This window comes from Lepisma saccharinum, chromosome 1 (genome assembly GCF_977018435.1).
Source record: "Lepisma saccharinum chromosome 1, izLepSacc3.1, whole genome shotgun sequence".
In the NCBI taxonomy this organism is placed as follows: Eukaryota; Metazoa; Arthropoda; class Insecta; order Zygentoma; family Lepismatidae; genus Lepisma; species Lepisma saccharinum.
In genome coordinates this window covers 47,007,441-47,024,308 of record NC_139229.1, presented here as the reverse complement: position 1 = coordinate 47,024,308, position 16,868 = coordinate 47,007,441, and the positions used below count along the sequence as shown (strand labels likewise).

At 39.6% G+C, this 16,868-nt stretch overlaps 1 protein-coding gene across 1 annotated transcript in view; it reads right to left on the bottom strand.

Moving 5' to 3' along the window:
* Positions 1-16,868, bottom strand: part of Dhc98D (Dynein heavy chain at 89D) — a 519,777-nt gene that overhangs the window by 496,034 nt on the left and 6,875 nt on the right. The window contains exon 2 of the mRNA XM_083131330.1: positions 16,394-16,800. Within this exon, the coding sequence (XP_082987456.1) occupies positions 16,394-16,766 (373 nt within the window). The 5' untranslated portion in view covers positions 16,767-16,800. The remainder of the gene's footprint in view (positions 1-16,393; positions 16,801-16,868) is intronic.

The window sequence follows — 16,868 nt, the reverse complement described above, 5'->3', positions numbered from 1 at the left end:
CAAATCATTCTTTTGTACATATCTGACTTTAGCTTAACATTTCTTTTCCTTATAAATCATTTTATACTGAAAAAGGTTTCAAAATATTCACGTAAAATACACAGCTTTGAAAACAGAGTTTAAATGATAGAGGTCTAATTGATTTTGGTTTATTTTACTTCACTTTTCTGCCACTTTTGGCTAATTGCGAAGACGGAGGTGAGTGATGAAATCATATGCCAACAAACAGACATGTCCAGGCTAGGATTCAAACCCGGGACCCCTGGCATCGTAGCACGATGTGCAAACCACTCTGCCACAGGGGCCGGCAAAAGTCTTAATGAGAACTTGAAGATTAATCTCATATTGTTTCCTTGTCAAGTCCAGTCCTGATTAAGCTCTCTGAGCACAAAGCAAACTTAATAACAAATTTTGCTTTTTTTGTTAATGATAAAAGCACCATGAAAGTTGTTTGCCTTTTTGTAATTTATTCAGAATGATTTTTTTGTACATTCACAATATGGGGAAACAGGGAAGAAGTACAGAGACAGCTTGATCGTTGGAATGCGGAAGTTAGAAGAGCAGGAATGAAATTCAGTGCAGAAAAGAGCGAGGTGCTAATAACAAGAAGAAACAGAGCCAGAAATGAACCAAGAATAAAGATGGACATGGAAGAGTTGAGGGTAGTGGAGAGCTTCAAATATGTAGGAAGCATAATTGAGAGAAGTAGAATAGATGAGGAGGTAAACATAAGAGGACAAATGCGTGGTGGACTATATCAAAGTGTTCGTAGATTAATATGGAACAGGAACCTATGTAATGCACGAAAACACATACTATGTGCCAATAATTATTTATGGAGCAGAGACTTAGACAATGACAGAGAGAGAGACAAATGAAAGATACAGGCAGTGGAGATGAAATTTTTAAGGAGTATATTGGGGAAGACTAGAAGGGATAGGATAAGGAATGAGGAGATACGACAGCCAGTGGGGGTAGTGAAGCTTCAGGACAGAAGAGCTCAGGCACAGATGAGATGGTCCGGATACATGAAGAGGATGGGTGCAGAAAGACTGCCACTAAGAGCTTACAATGGACAAGGAGTGGGAGTAAGGCTAAAGAAGAGACCAAGATGTTGGTGGAAAGAGCAGATAGTGGAGAGTATTAGGAGAAGAGGACAAGATTGAAACAGTGTGGAAAGAGAGGAGTGGTAGAAGACCAGAAGAAAATGGAGAGGCTTGACTTCTATGCTGACCCAGCCAGAGGCAAAAAACGGCAAAGGATGATGATGATTCACAATGGGGTATTTACCTTTTGGTGCCCAAGGCCATTTTCACATGTAACCCCCTTGATGCCCAAGCCGATTTTGAACAAAATTCAGTGTTTCAATTGAGTGAGTGTAGATCGGAGGCTAATTGCCCTAGAGAGATGAGTGATATACCGTTGTACGCGGAATGAACCAGACATTCAGACTATATAAAATTTAAGCAAATTCGGCGTATATGTGGCGGGGGGAGGGGGCTAACTCTCAAAATTCCAAAATTTCGGAAAAAAATTTGGTTCCCCCACCCTCCCCTCAAGAAAAAAGTACATGACAGTGTCAACATGCACATGAAAATGATTGCTGACATGTAAGGAACACAAAAATATTTGCATTATTATTATATGACCAATGTAACTTGAGTTGTAGCCCCAAAAGGAATGGTCGGTACGCCACTGATTCAAGCTTCAAAAAGCAGCAGTACCTTGAAATGACTTTAGCTCAGAGACTATTTGCCCTGGAGATATGAACAACATACCGTTGTACGCAGAATGAATCACAGATTCAGACGATATATAATTTATACACATTCGGCGTATATATGGAGAGGGAAAGGGGGGAAATCCCCTGAAAATACATTTTTTTTTAAAAAAATGGGGTTTCTCCTCCCCCGCCCCCTGAAAAAAAGGATATGAAAAGTCAAAATGCACATAGAAATTATCGCTGGCATGTAAGAAACAGAAAAATATTTGCATCATTGCCGTATGACCAATGTAACGCGAGTAGTACCCCTGAAACGAAAGGCTTGTACGCCACTGTCTCAAGCTTAGGAATTGAGCGAAATGCAGTTACATTGAATTGACTACAGCTCAGAAACTAAATGCCCTAGAGATATGAAAGATATACCATTGTACGCGGAATGAATCACAGATTCAGACGATATATAATTTATGCACATTCGGCGTACATATGGAGGGGGAAAGGGGGAAAATCCCCTCAAAAATACTTTTCTTAAAAAAATGGTGTTTCCCCCTGCACCCCCGAAAAAAAGGTCAAAATGCACAAAATGCAAAATTTATGCAAATTTGGCGTATATATGGAGGGGAAGGGAGAAAACCCCCAAAAATTATTTAAAAAAATTGTCACTTCACCCAAAAAATGTCCTCGCACTTGGGCACAAAACGACACCTACGCACAACATTCACGGACGAAAAGCTAGAATGCAGTGAAAAATGAACGCCGATTCTTGCAGCTGGTTGAAATTCTATTTTTAGACAATGCAAGGTAACCCCTGTTGCAACTTGTGGACACTTGTGCTAAAAAAACAAAGGTTTCCTTCAGCACACTTCGAAATTCCATATTCACAACGCAGATTCAACAACCAGTCTTCCCCCTCCCCCCACCCCCTGCCCCCTGCTTGCGCCCTCACGGAAAACTTTCATTTTGACATCGGATACTGATGAACAAGCTTCCTTCGAATGCTTTTAACAGGAGGGAGTGAAAAGCGTTGCTTTAGAACAAAAAGCCGGTCTTCCTTTGTCGGCAAAAATTTGACCTTGAAAAGAGACGCAAAAGAGAAGTCCCTTTTCCCACCTTTTCCCCTCCATTTTCATGAAGACAAAAAAAATGCAAAAAAAACATTTCTGTTAAATATATGTGTTAGGAACAATTTTAATAAAATCGAAATTCTAGATAAAAATAGAAAAGTTATAACGTAAAAACTACGACCTTGACACAGCATCTCGATCGAGACGCTTGGTACCGGGAGGGTTACATTTGGGTATCTCGATCGAGATGCTTGGGTCCCAAAGGTTAACCATACATCGGTGATGCCGTATCTCTGAGATATATGCAACTAAAATTGTTTACTTTATTGGAAGCGATTAGGCGTGCAGTTCTAAGCTTATCATTAGCTTCTTCTCTCTTTGTTTGAATACAGACATAGAGTACACAGAGGAGTGCAGTCTTTGGCCAGTGCCCCTTCATATCTGAGCTTAGTAAGCTGTAGGTATCTGTGAGATACAGAGCAGCTGATTTCATTTGGGTTAGTGGCAGCACAGTCTGCTTGCAAAATGGATCATTTGTTTCCAGAAAATATGCTGTTTGCTACATGCTCTGCAACAGTGATGGTGAATGCAGTGAAGACAATGATGTCAGTGATAAAGGATCTGTCAGAGGTTGTGATACTGTAGAGTAAATTCAGACTGAACTGGAATGTGGTGCTGACTGAAATGAAGCACAAAGTGACAGATAGAAATAAATGTTTGTAAGGTGACAATAAATATTATATGCAGTGCTAAAGAAAAATTTTAAAATTGTTTAAGAATTGTTATATGTACAACTAAATTAAAATAAAGTGAAAATTACAAGTAAACATTAATATATTAGAAAAACCATACTAGTATCTCACACACACCATGGCGAATGGTGTTACTTTTCCAGGTGCAACCAACGAAGGGTTAAATATTGAAAAGTTAATAATATATATATATATATATATATATATATATATATATATATTCATGCTGGAAATCTTACTAATATGTTGCAATTAAGGCTACCATAGTATGCAATTGGGACTTGATACTCTTTCTTTTCTAAAAACCTGCCAGTTGTGACAGGCATCATGGGAGGGTATAAAATCACTACTCTGCCTTTCTGTTCTAATCTGTTTCACCCCTTCTTTTGTCCTTCTCCCCCACCAGCCTCCATAATTTGCTACAAGTCAGAGGTCTACGATTCAAAAACTTGCCAGGCATTGATGTATCATTCTGTTTGTTCCGTCACCAATTTCATTAGGCCATCGTTCTCATCATTAAGATTAACCCATAGGGTAGAAAAACTATATAAATTAACAAAAATAGAAGTAAGGGAAACAACCCCAAAACTGAAACCATGAAGATTTGAATTACGATAATGCACCAGACTATGTTTCCACACTGAAATAAATTTTCATATGCTTTGGAAATTTCAATTTTAACCGAATTTCTGGAGTATTATAAGTAAAAGAGCAAAAATAAATAGGGGGTTGTAATTATTTATAAGAAGATAATTATATATATATGTGTGTGTGTATAAATTTTAGTTCAACTTTCTTTTCTCACAATTGAACTAATGAAAATTACAATTAATTTAATTATGTATATGTATCTGCAGTGATTTTTATAATGAGGAAGAAAGTCTGAATAAGGCAACAAAAAAATCAGGATATTTCCATCCCAATAACCAGCAGAGCCACTCAGATCTGCAGCTGGGACAAGATTATTTTTAGGCACTGTTAATCAAATTAAATTCAATGCAACCCCCTCCATCTGTTTGATGAGGAGGTGCATGAAAAAATACATATTAATTTTGCCCCCCCCCCCCCAATTATGCACAGTATACCACTGCAACAAAAAATAAACTTTTGTTTCTTAACTGTAGCAATGCTCACTAAGATAAAGTTAAGCTTTGACAAAAAGTTCAAAATGTGCATTTGGCATTACAAATTTCTCTGTTCTGTTGAGCACAATTATTACAGCATACAGAGAATCATCAATAATGTTATTTTTAATAGTACAAAGTTGTAAAAACTATGCACATCTTTTTTTAAATAATAGAACACCATGGCTAACAGTATAATAATAATCAATACTGAACAATTCCTTTTATGTTTCTTAATATAGATGCTGTAAAATCATTAGGGAACGGATTTTAAGGTGCAGCACCTTTCCAAAAATATAGCTGTTTTCATGCCGATCGTTTGAGATATGTATTTGAAGACATCAAATCAAGTAAAATGAGCACACTTTGTTGCACCTTTTCATGAGATTAGTACATTTATCCCCTTTTTACTTCTTATTTCATGCTTCAGCACCTTTATCCTTCCTTCTCCTTAATGATTTGTTAAAAAATTGGACAGAAAATTAAATGATTTTCACTCTTCTTGAGCAGCTACATATAATCCTAATTTCATTTTGTAGATATATTTCTTTGCAAACTATCAATAATGATAATTTAAAAGAGTGTCAATAGTTTCACATGGTACCACATTTACTTGTTTTGCTTGTTCAGTGCTCTCTTTGTCCCAGATACTTCTTGACAAAATAAATCATTTTATCTGGAATCCTAATAAAGAAATTGGGCAACAAAATTTGAAAAATTAAAAATTGGAAAATGTAGAACCCTCGAAGCTTTTAGTCCTTTATGTCCCTCCAAGAACTAAATTGTAGAACTCTCAGTTTCTCTATTTCTGATTTTAAAAAATTGCAACAAAGTTTAAATTTTTTGAAAACAAACTAAAATGATGTGAAATTTCATTTTTATGGATGAAGAAATTTTATTCCAAATTTTATTGAAAATAATGGTGTCTATGAGTAACAGCAAATCCACTTACAGTTCATTTTCCATGCAGATTTCTGATCGTGATAGATTTCACCAGGTACCAGGAAGGTAGCCCAAATCAGTTATGATTAAAAAAAAACTGTGTAGAAAACCATAATTCTTTCTCATGAAAAACAAGTCTCCATTGTTGTTTCTCTGCAGCTTGTTACCATGGAAATCTCAATGAAACATTTTCTATTTTCATATTGAAATATTGCACAACAAGTGTTCCATTTCTGGTACATATTTTACTTGAATCAGCAATGGAACATTTGTTCGGCATCAACAAATGGGCCCTGCTAATGAACAACTCTTCAGAGCTACAAGCATGCAAAAGATGTGAGTAACTATAATTTTGTGTGCTATTTACTAATAAAAATATATTATTATATATTATAATATATATATATAGGGTGTCTCATAAGTAATAGCGCAAACTGACACAGGTGAAAGTACACGATAATAGAAGCAAAAAAGTCTCAGTAAACATGGGTCTGCAAACGAGCCATTTTCGAGATAATTGTGAATGTGTGGTTATAAGCTGCCACTGACTTCATTGTTTGTAAACGTTGTCCTAGTTGGGAAAATGCTAACAATGTGTGTGAATATGTTATTACTCCCTGCGCGGTCCGAGGTTTGCTCTTTGTTTACAAAACAGAATATTTCCGAGAGGTGGCATAGTAATCAAACAGAACATATCCGAGTTGTGGCGTTGCAATCAAACAGAACATTTCTGAGAGGTGACGTTGTATGGATACAATCAGTACACAGTCTAATTGTGCTGTGGGAGTCACGTCAGTTGTGCTGGACTGAGTAGTGAAAATGGAACCTTACAGCAATGAAGAGTATGCGGATATACATTTTGTATATGGTTTGGCTAACGACAATGCATGGGAGGCTACACGCTTATACCAAGAAACATACCCTGCTCGAAAGCACCCCGAGTGTCCCACATTTACTAGGGTACATCAGCGCCTCAAAGAACATGGGAGCTTCGAATATGGTAGGAGAGCAGGTAGACCTGCACACATTACACCAAGTTGAGGACATGGTGTTGGAAGCAGTAGAACACTCTCCACGAACCTCGACGAGGAGAATTCCTGAACAAGTGCCAGTAAGCCGCAGTAGTGTATGGAGAATTTTACATCGAAATTCACTCTACCCTTACCACTTCCAATGAGTTCAGTGTCTCAGTGATACGGATTGTGTTCCTAGAGTGACATTTTGTCAGTGGATGCAACAACAACCTCGTTTTGCAAGTAACATTTTATTTACAGACAAAGTGGGGTTCACACGTGATGGTATTTCTAATTTTCATAATTCTCATGTTTGGAGTGTACTAAACACACATTCTGTTCATGAGGCACCACATCAGCAACGTTTCTCATTGAATGTGTGGTTAGGGGTGATAGTCTCATTGGAGCACACATTCTTCCAAGAAGACTCAATGGACTGAGGTACCTTCGGTTTTTGCTGCATGATCTTCCAGGATTGCTTGAGGACGTTCCACTTAATCCACGTCAGAGTATGTGGTACATGCATGATGGAGCACCGGCATTTTTGCTGCTGCTGTGGGACGACATCTAACATGCCGATATTATCAAAGATGAAGAGGTCGAGTCAGGGCTGTACCGTGGCCTCTAAGGTCACTAGATCTAAATCCCTTGGATTTTTGTGTCTGGGGTCACCTCAAAAGCGTAGTGTACAACACTCCCATTGACATGGTTGAAGAACAGGAACAGATAATTGGACATGCTTGTGACCAATTCCGAAATGATCCGGGGGTGTTCGAAAGAATTCGAAACTCAATGTGGAATCGCGTACAGTACTGCATCCAGATGCAAGGATGACACTTTGAACACCTCCTTTAACAGGTATAAGTGCCCAGTAATTGTAAACATAGAACATACTATGTTTGTGTGTGTGTTTCTACATATATAGAAATATATATATAAGTGTGTTTAGTATTTAGTATTTATTTAGTATTAGTTTTACATGTATACATACACTCCTTAATTGTATGTTGACAGTTTGTAGTCCTAATTTGATTTCAAATTGTCCACAATTTGTTATTTCATGTTTTTTATTATTTTTGTTTCCTTTTTTTTGCTATTGGATATATGTACTGTTTGTAGTAAATGTGTGTAAACTATAGACTGTATTCCGACAAGAATTAGGTGGCAGAACAGCATATGCTGAACCTCGCCAGCTAAATAAAGATATATATATATATAAAGGTATATATATATATTATTATTATTATTACATCACATATCCTCCTACATCCTCGTAGCACACAATGCAGAGTGTAATTTTTACCCTTGTAGAACTGTCAATACCATGTGGCCACAATTATAATTGCCCATTTCAGAGGCCTCTGGAGCCTGTATGGCACATCGGATTGTGGTGAAACTTGGTAGATGATGGGTAAGTGAATGCTGATGAGAAAATAAATAGTTCAATTTTTCACCACCACGTTGAAATGTGGTGCTGAAACCTGATGCACAGTGAACAACATCCCAGGAAATGCTTCGTGACACCATTGATAACACTGCTGGCCTCCGTGGCAGAGTGGTTAGCACATCATGCTACAATGCCAAGATTCCCGGGTTTGAATCCCGGCCTGGGCATGGATGTCTGTGAGTGTCCACTCATTATGTCATAACTCATCTCCATCTTCGCAACTTAGTCAATAGGGGCACAAAAAGTGAAGTAAAATAAGCAAATCAATAATAATCAATCATTGATAATAGTGTATTATGTTTCCAAAGTAACATTCATGTTGAAGGGGCATATAGTGAACACTCCTGTACTGACATAAATTCAAATTACAGGTTGTTGTTACTACAGTGCCTCAGTGCTACCTGGTGGTGAAAATTTGAACCTTTTTATTCGTCGGCATTCGCTTCCCCATAGTCTCCGTAGCATCTTTACCAAGTTTCACCACAATCCGATGCTTCAAACGGGCTCCAGGGCCACCCTGTACATGTGGAGAAACTATTTGATTTGCTGAATCTATTAAAACAACTTTCAAGGTATAGTGTGTAATATATTTTTCACAATAACCTCAACAAACCCCACCTTTCATTCTCAGAAAACCTGTATAAATTTTCCAATGGGATTTCTGAAAATCAGAACAAGATGCTCCTCATATTGGTATATATTTTTAAAAATTTCTGAAGATCGGAAACTAAAATTAGATACACTGTTTTCTTAAGTCTATCCAAATATGATCAAATTGCAGTGTTTTATTATATCAGAAGTAGATATGGCTATCATATTACATTTTCTTTTGATTTCTGAAGGTAAAAAATGGAAATTTTCAATTTTGTTGACTATGTGAAACAGAATGTGTTCAAATGTAGAATTTTGAAAAATCAGAGCGAATGGTTGGCTTGGAGAACTTTATCTCTGAAGGTAGAAAACTTACAGTAAGTATGATACCTAAATATTAAAATGGTGAAATTTTCAAAAATTACTTATTTATTTTTGTACTAGTGGAAAACAAAATTTGGTATGTTGAACATGTTAAAATGGAGCTTTTAAGTCCACTTTATGCACAGACAGCCTAAGCGAGACTGGACCTACAGTTTAAAGAGGCATCTGAATCACTATGTGCCTCTAAAGGGTATCAAATGGGATCCCATGACAACAAGACAACAACGTTACTACTACAGCAGCGAGAGGCCCTATGAAGTTGTAGGAAACTACAGGGTGGGAAATAACCTTTTGCTAGGGGTCCACAGTAAAAAGTAACAACAATTAAGAAATTATGGTAATACCAAATGTTTACAACGACAATTGTGGTTACAAAAACAAAATAGAAAGTTAGTATGTCCGCAGTTTGCTTCTCTCACATCACGAAGATGATCAGGGTAGGAGCTCAGAAGATTCGCAAACAGTCCGTATTCCATTCCATGTCACGGAGGACTTGTTCCAGATGTGCAAGGAGTGTTGGCCGGGAATAGCGGTCCGGTCCGTGTTCCACTATCATCAAGGACTCAACTGCGTCCTTCAGAATAGCCTCAAAGTGCTCCGCTGCATTCAGGTCCGGTGATGCACCCGGCCATTCAGAACTGCTGAAGAAGTGAATGCCACTTCGCCGAAGAAGGTCTTGGTTTTAGCATTTGCCTTGAAGCAAGGTGCTTTGTCGTGAACTAACTTTTAATTTTGTTTTTGTAACCACAATTGTCGTAGTAAACATTTGGTATTACCATAATTTCTTAATTGTTGTTACTTTTTCCTGCAGACCCCTAGCAAAAGGTTATTTCCCACCCTGTATATATTCACAACATACAAAACATAAGTTTAAGATGCTACTATTTAAAAAGTCATGAAATCCATTTAAATATGTTAATATCTAAACAAAATTTGATTGAAGGTTGATTAATGATATAAAAGTGTTCTGTTCCTCCCTCCCACCTCGTTTCTTATGTATTTTGCTATGGTGCACTCTCCCGACTAATAGTTTCATCATCATAAAAACAATGCATCATTATTGCTTCTCTGCAACGCATTGGCATGGAAACCACAATTTGCTATCATGTGTCAGTTCTCCTTCATAATGATGCATTGTTTTTATGATGATGAAACTATTAGTCGGGAGAGTGCACGCCGGCCCACTCCAACAACGTCGACATGTTCGAAGAACGAGAACGAACAGCGGCAGAAGGATTGGTAAATTTAGCGACCCCCGAGTTAAATCCTCCACTTCAAGACGATGATATATCAATGATTGATATAGACAAAAGGAAAGGTAAAAGGACTCTGGACGAGGTGAGTACTGAGAACAATGTTCAGGACAAAGTGTTCCACCCCTCACAACCTGAAAGACGCCAACCAACTTTATGGTATTCGTCAGAGATACCAGGACCCTATGTCGTCCTTTTGGACGGAATTAACCAAAATATTGGCAAACTGTCTGGAGGCAGCATTGGCAATAAGTTTCGAAAGGCTGAAATTCCCATCAGCTTAGTAGAACAATGTGGACGGAATCGAGTGCGGGTTACGTTACAAACAGCTGACCATGCAAACAATCTCATCCGAAATACTACCTTCTTAGACTCACTAGGTGTCAGAGCTAAAATCCCACAAAGTCTAATTGAAAGGGAGGGCTTGGTCTATGGAATTGACTTTGACGTCTCCGAACAGGATATTTTAGATGGTATTGATTCTCCATTTCGTGTCATATGTGCCAAACGATTGAAAAAAAAAATCTGGAAAGGAGATGGCTCCTCCACCTTAGTCGACACTAAATTGATTTGTTTGACCTTTCATGGAAAATTTTTACCGGAAAAAGTGCTTATTAATAGTGAACTATTCACGGTCAAACCGCGTGTGCGGGCTGTCCTTCAGTGCAAATCTTGCTTCCGTTATAGTCATTCGCACGTCCAGTGCAGATCAAAACCCCTGTGTCCAACTTGTGGACAGGAAAGTCATGGGGACGGTTGTACCAACGCTCCTTTGTGTATAAATTGTAAGGGCCCACATGGGGCACTTGACCGAACCTGTGCCATTTGGCAAAGAGAACAACACATCCAAACTAGAATGGCGGAGGAGAATATTTCTTATCATGAGGCTAAAGATAAAATTGCTGGAACCTATACCCCTCCCTTCACGAGGGATGATATCCTCAATCCTCAGTTCAACAAACGGGACTTCCCCACGCTGACTCATCGTAATTCTACACTGGCAAACCAGCTTGGTGTTTCCCATAGTGTTTGGGATAATCCCTTCCATCCATTAAGTTCCTGTAATCAACCAGAAACTTTGCAATCCGCTCCAGGAAATCGTGCCAATCGCAGACCTGTGGAACTGGTCTGTACTCCAAACAACAATCCCCATAGGCCCGTTCCCAAAACGACCTCGGCACGCCGGGAACATTTATCTCACCGACGACAGAAAACTAAAATTTCTCAACCACGGGGTGATCACTCTTGTATTTCCTCATACAGTAGCCCCACTTCGGAGGATGAAATTTGCCCTTCATTGCCCGTAGGAAAACGGGCAGTTCCCCCGATAGCTCCAAGGCCGCGGAACCCGCAGCTTCCGCTTCCTACCCCTATACCAGACACAAGTCTCCCGTCCCACGACAACCATCGAACCCGTCATGACCCTAAGCCATTCTCTAGCGACCACCAAATTCTTTACAATTCTCTACTGGACCTTATTCCAAACCTCTGGAATTTGGCCATTAAAATCCAAGATTTCCAAGAACAAGAACAATTACTCCGCAAAATACAAGATCTCACGTCCCATTTACTCTCTATTATATCGGGTCGCTAACCCGTCCCGGTATAGACCGCCTTCACGAGTCTTTTTCATTTTTCTTTTCCTCTCTTCTCTTTATTTACTCCTCCTCCATGTCCTTTCCTGTCATTATCCAATGGAACGTCCGCAGCTTTTCGGCAAGAAAATGCAAATTACAGCAACTTGTGGCGGATCATAAACCGCATCTCCTTAGTTTACAAGAGGTGAAAGGAACTCGCTATGAGAACTACAGATTACCACACTTCATCTCTTATGGTCCCCCTTTCCCCGCAACACAACGAGGTGTTGCGATTTACGTACACGAAAATCTCCCACATTCCCCCCTCCCTCTCCCCTCCTCTCATCCTTTAATTCACCAGTATAACGTCGAAATTGTTGCTGTCCGCATTCATTTTCATCAACACCTATTCACTCTCCTCTCCCTTTATATTCCTCCCCACCACCTTTCGCAGAACATCCCTTTATCCACCCTCACTGACCTCCTCACCTTACTCCCAGGACCCTATCTCATAACCGGTGATTTCAATAGCCATCACCAGCTGTGGGGCAATGTCCTGACCGATAGATTAGGTTACACCATAGAAAATTGGATCCTTGCGAACGACTTCATTATAATGAATGACGGTACCCCCACCCACTATCCACCCAATGGCTCCCGTCCGACTGCTATCGATTTAACATTAGTGTCTCCACACCTTTTTTCTCATATTAACTGGACCAACGATATCGACTTACGAGGGAGTGATCACACGCCGATATTTATTTGTTTACCCAATAACTTTTCGAAAACAGGCGTGACTGACATTCCTGTCCGTCGATGGACACGTGAGTCTATTAATTGGAAAACCTTTCGCTCTTATTTTCTCAAATTATACTATACGGACGATATACCCTCCCACCGGACAATGACATATACCACATTCCTCCATATGATTACGATAGCACTTGACCGGAGCGGTACGCGCCAAAAATTCTTTTCCAACGATCGATTTCCTAAGATTCATTGGTGGAACAATCAGTGTGCCGCCATCAAAAAAAAAAAAATAGCACTCACAAAACTCTATGCTAAACACCCCACGCCCGAAACATGGCAGGAGCTCCACAAACTTCAGACGCTCGCCAAAAATACATATACCAAAGCCAAACGACCGGCATGGAAACTTTTCTGTCAGTCCCTTGATGTGACTCTCCCCATAGGAGTCATTTGGCGCAAATTTAACTCTTTACGACACCCCCATGTTCCTCGCCCCCGACCGATTAATAATGCCTGGGAAGCCGAATTTATGGACCTCCTAACACCTCCTACGGTCACCCTACCTCCCCCATCTCTAGCCCAGACAAACATTTCATTCACAGCAGATTTCCCCGCTGTTATAATATCGGAACTTCAACATATCCTAGAGAATACCCCCTCTACCGCCCCAGGATATGATGGCATAACTTACGACACCCTCAAACACCTCCCTGAACAAGGACTTAATATCCTCACGGCAATCTTCAACTCTGTTTATCGTAGGGGTAAAATCCCGCGAGGTTGGACTCAACATGTTGTCATTCCAATATTAAAACCGACTAAACCAGCTACCCATGCCACATCCTACCGCCCCATTGTTCTTATACCAGTAATGGCTAAATTATTCGAAAAAACTTTACAACACCGAATAACGTGGAATTTAGAGAAACGCAATTTTTTTCCTCCCTCTCAAATGGGATTCCGTACCGGGCTTGGAAGCCAAGACGCTATATGTACCCTCACAGTGGCACTCCAGAATAGCCAACTCTTACGACAATACTGCTTTAGCTTATTCATAGATGTTGCTCACGCTTACGACTCGGTCCAAATTCCCATACTCTACCAAATTCTAGCTAATCTTCACATTCATCCGGTGGTAGCTCATTTAATATGGCATTTATATCACGAACGAATATTGGTTTTTTGGTTCCCCCATAACGTTACGGGACCACGACTAATACGGAGTGGTGTCCCCCAAGGCTCTCCACTCAGCCCAATTCTTTTCAATATATATACACAATACTTGCATCAAACACCAAATTCTACTCATCATATCCTTCAATATGCTGACGATTTTTGTTTTTATAATAGCACATCAGATGCCACTCGCGGCATCTTAGACATCCGCAAATTCATCCTTCAAATACGTGATCAATTAGCGCTCCGCGGCTTATCATTTTCCTCGGAGAAATCTCAGATTATCATTTTCAATCCGTATATGCTCACTCGCTATCCCAATACATTAACTCATTTACATCACATTCCGGTGGTCCAAACGTGTAAATACTTAGGTATTCACTTCGACCGTAAATTAACTTGGCAACCACATCTTCAATATTTGATCACCAGAGGGAAAAAATTGATTAACATTCTGAAAGGGCTTGTCACTACCAAATGGGGGGGCCACCCCTCCATTATGCTATTATTTTATAAGAATTGCTTTCGCTCACTTTTTGACTATTCGGCGCCCGTATTGGGAGCGATGCCTGATCGCTGGCTCCAAAAAATGGATATCTTACAACGTCAGGCACTCCGCCTTTGCCTCGGACTAATGGCATCTAGTCCCAATGTAAGCGTCTATGGAGAGAGTACTGAACCGCCCCTCTCATTCCGATATCAATATTCTACCACGAAATACATCTTGAAAACATGGGAACGACACCCTCATCCCTTCAATACCGAGTTCGCTATTCAACGCCAACTGGAAGCAAATTTAACTCACGATCGCTTTCGCCCTCGGCTTTTCTTTTTATCTTGCTATAATATTGATCGCGACGCCTACCATCTCAGCTTTACATTTACATCCCCTTTGATATACACTTTACCAATACTCACCGCCCCTCTCCCTAATATTAACTTTACAGATTTCGGTCGCCACGAATATTACAAAGAACTCTGGCCCGACCATACTTTTATCTACACAGACGGATCCAAAAATGCCGACCGCGTTGGATGTGCCTTTTATGTCCCTCAATACAATGTTGTCCGACAATTTTCCTTATCGCCAGAAGCGTCTATTTACTCGGCAGAGTGCTATGCCATTTACCAGGCCTTGATCCATGCTCGTGAAGCACAATACACGCAAACTTTAATTCTCACAGATGCCCTCAGCGTATTATTCACGATCGCTCGTTGTGGTAAGGATGCTTACCGGTTGCAACTCTTTCCCATTTTAATTTTACAAGAGTACTTTCACCTCCAAAACAAAGCCCAACGCGTACAGTTTACCTATGTCAAAGCACATAGCAATCTTAATCCCCATCAAGACCTTGTGGATCATTATGCCAAAACAGCTGTGGACGTTCCTCTCCCCTCTCCTATCCGACTTGCCTATACGGATCTTCTCCCACGGGTCAAAAAAAAAATCCACTCTCAGTGGGAAAATTGGGTTCATGACGCAGTGGCAAAAACCACTACTTACAAATGGTTCTATGATAAACTCCCTATTCGACCCTGGTTTCATCATTTAAAAATGCCTCGTGAAGTGATCACCTGTATCCTACGCCTTAGAACGGGACACGTGACCACAAACGAGCATCTGGCACGAATTCATCAAACCCCCTCTCCCAATTGCACCTGCGGAGAACATAAACAAACCCCCACCCACTTATTTTTCCAATGCCCGCTATGGAACACACAACGACAGGCACTCCTCCACAGACTCCTTCGACAAAAGGTTGCTTTCCCCTTCTCCTTGCCCACTCTACTTTCATCTCCTTCCCCCTCTATAATGTGGATTCTCTATGGATTTGCACGACAGTGCGACCTTCGCTTTTGATTCCTTCCCTCATCATTACTGTAGTATAGTGACAGTGAAGTGAAGTGTAAACCAATAGTGTGCTGTTTCTATTAGTGCGCGAAATTATAGCCCTCAATGTTCTCAGACCGTTGCCCAAGACTGCTACCATTCCAGCGGTGAGGGGCATGAAGAAGAAGAAGAAGAATGTTAAGAGAAACCACACTAGTTGGCTTTCATGCAATAACACTCCATTTCTGATACATGTGTTAATTGAATCAGCAATGGAATATTTGTTCATCAACAAATGCTCTACAGCAATGATAAAACCATGACAGCTCTCAGCACATGTAGTAAGTTAGTTTGTAAATAACTTGCCTGTGTTATACAGTTATTATAAATTCTTCCTTGATAGTGTGCATTGCTTGACAATCTCACTACACTTCGTTCTAATTACAAATGAAACAAGAAACATTATGTTTAACACTAATTAGTTTTGTGAGTAAAGTTGAAATGTTCCAGTTAAAATAACTTTTGCTTGGATCATTTGTAATTAGACACACATGTAGTAATAATCATTAATAGTATATTAAAAAATAATATTAAGGTTTTTTTCAGGTTGGTCATGATCCATCAACAACATGCAGTTGATAACATTTCACAGCATACAAAGGTAGAGAGAATGTGCAGGTAAGATATGCTTCAGATACATCCTCTAGATCAGTAATTTTATGATTTAAACAAACAATAAAAGTTTATGCTTAGTAATTACCTGGAGGAGGTTCTATAATCACTTCACGTTCTCGTATCTCTGTTCGGATTTCTTTATAAATAAACATAATTCTGTCTTCAGATGCATTTGTTGATTGCACCTCAGCATTTAGAAAATCAGACATTTTGTCGAGTACTTCATCATCATTCTCATGCAGCAACTGAGAAAACAAACTGGGATCATCTTCTTGAAGAGCAATCATTACTTTATGTTTCAACCATTCTATTCTCAAGTCCCCTCCACAATCAGATTCATCTTCTCCTTCGCCTTCCCCTTCTCTCTCGAGGTCAAACACGAAATCAAATCCAGGCGGGAGGGATTCTGGGTCTAGCTCCGATTCACCTTCGCTTTCAGGCTCTGCCAACTCCTCCATATTCCACTATGGACTCAAAGCTTTACTTATAGAACTGAAATGAGAAAAAATAAATCTGATGTCATACCACGTTTGGAAAAATACAGTTTTCTTGTAAGTAAA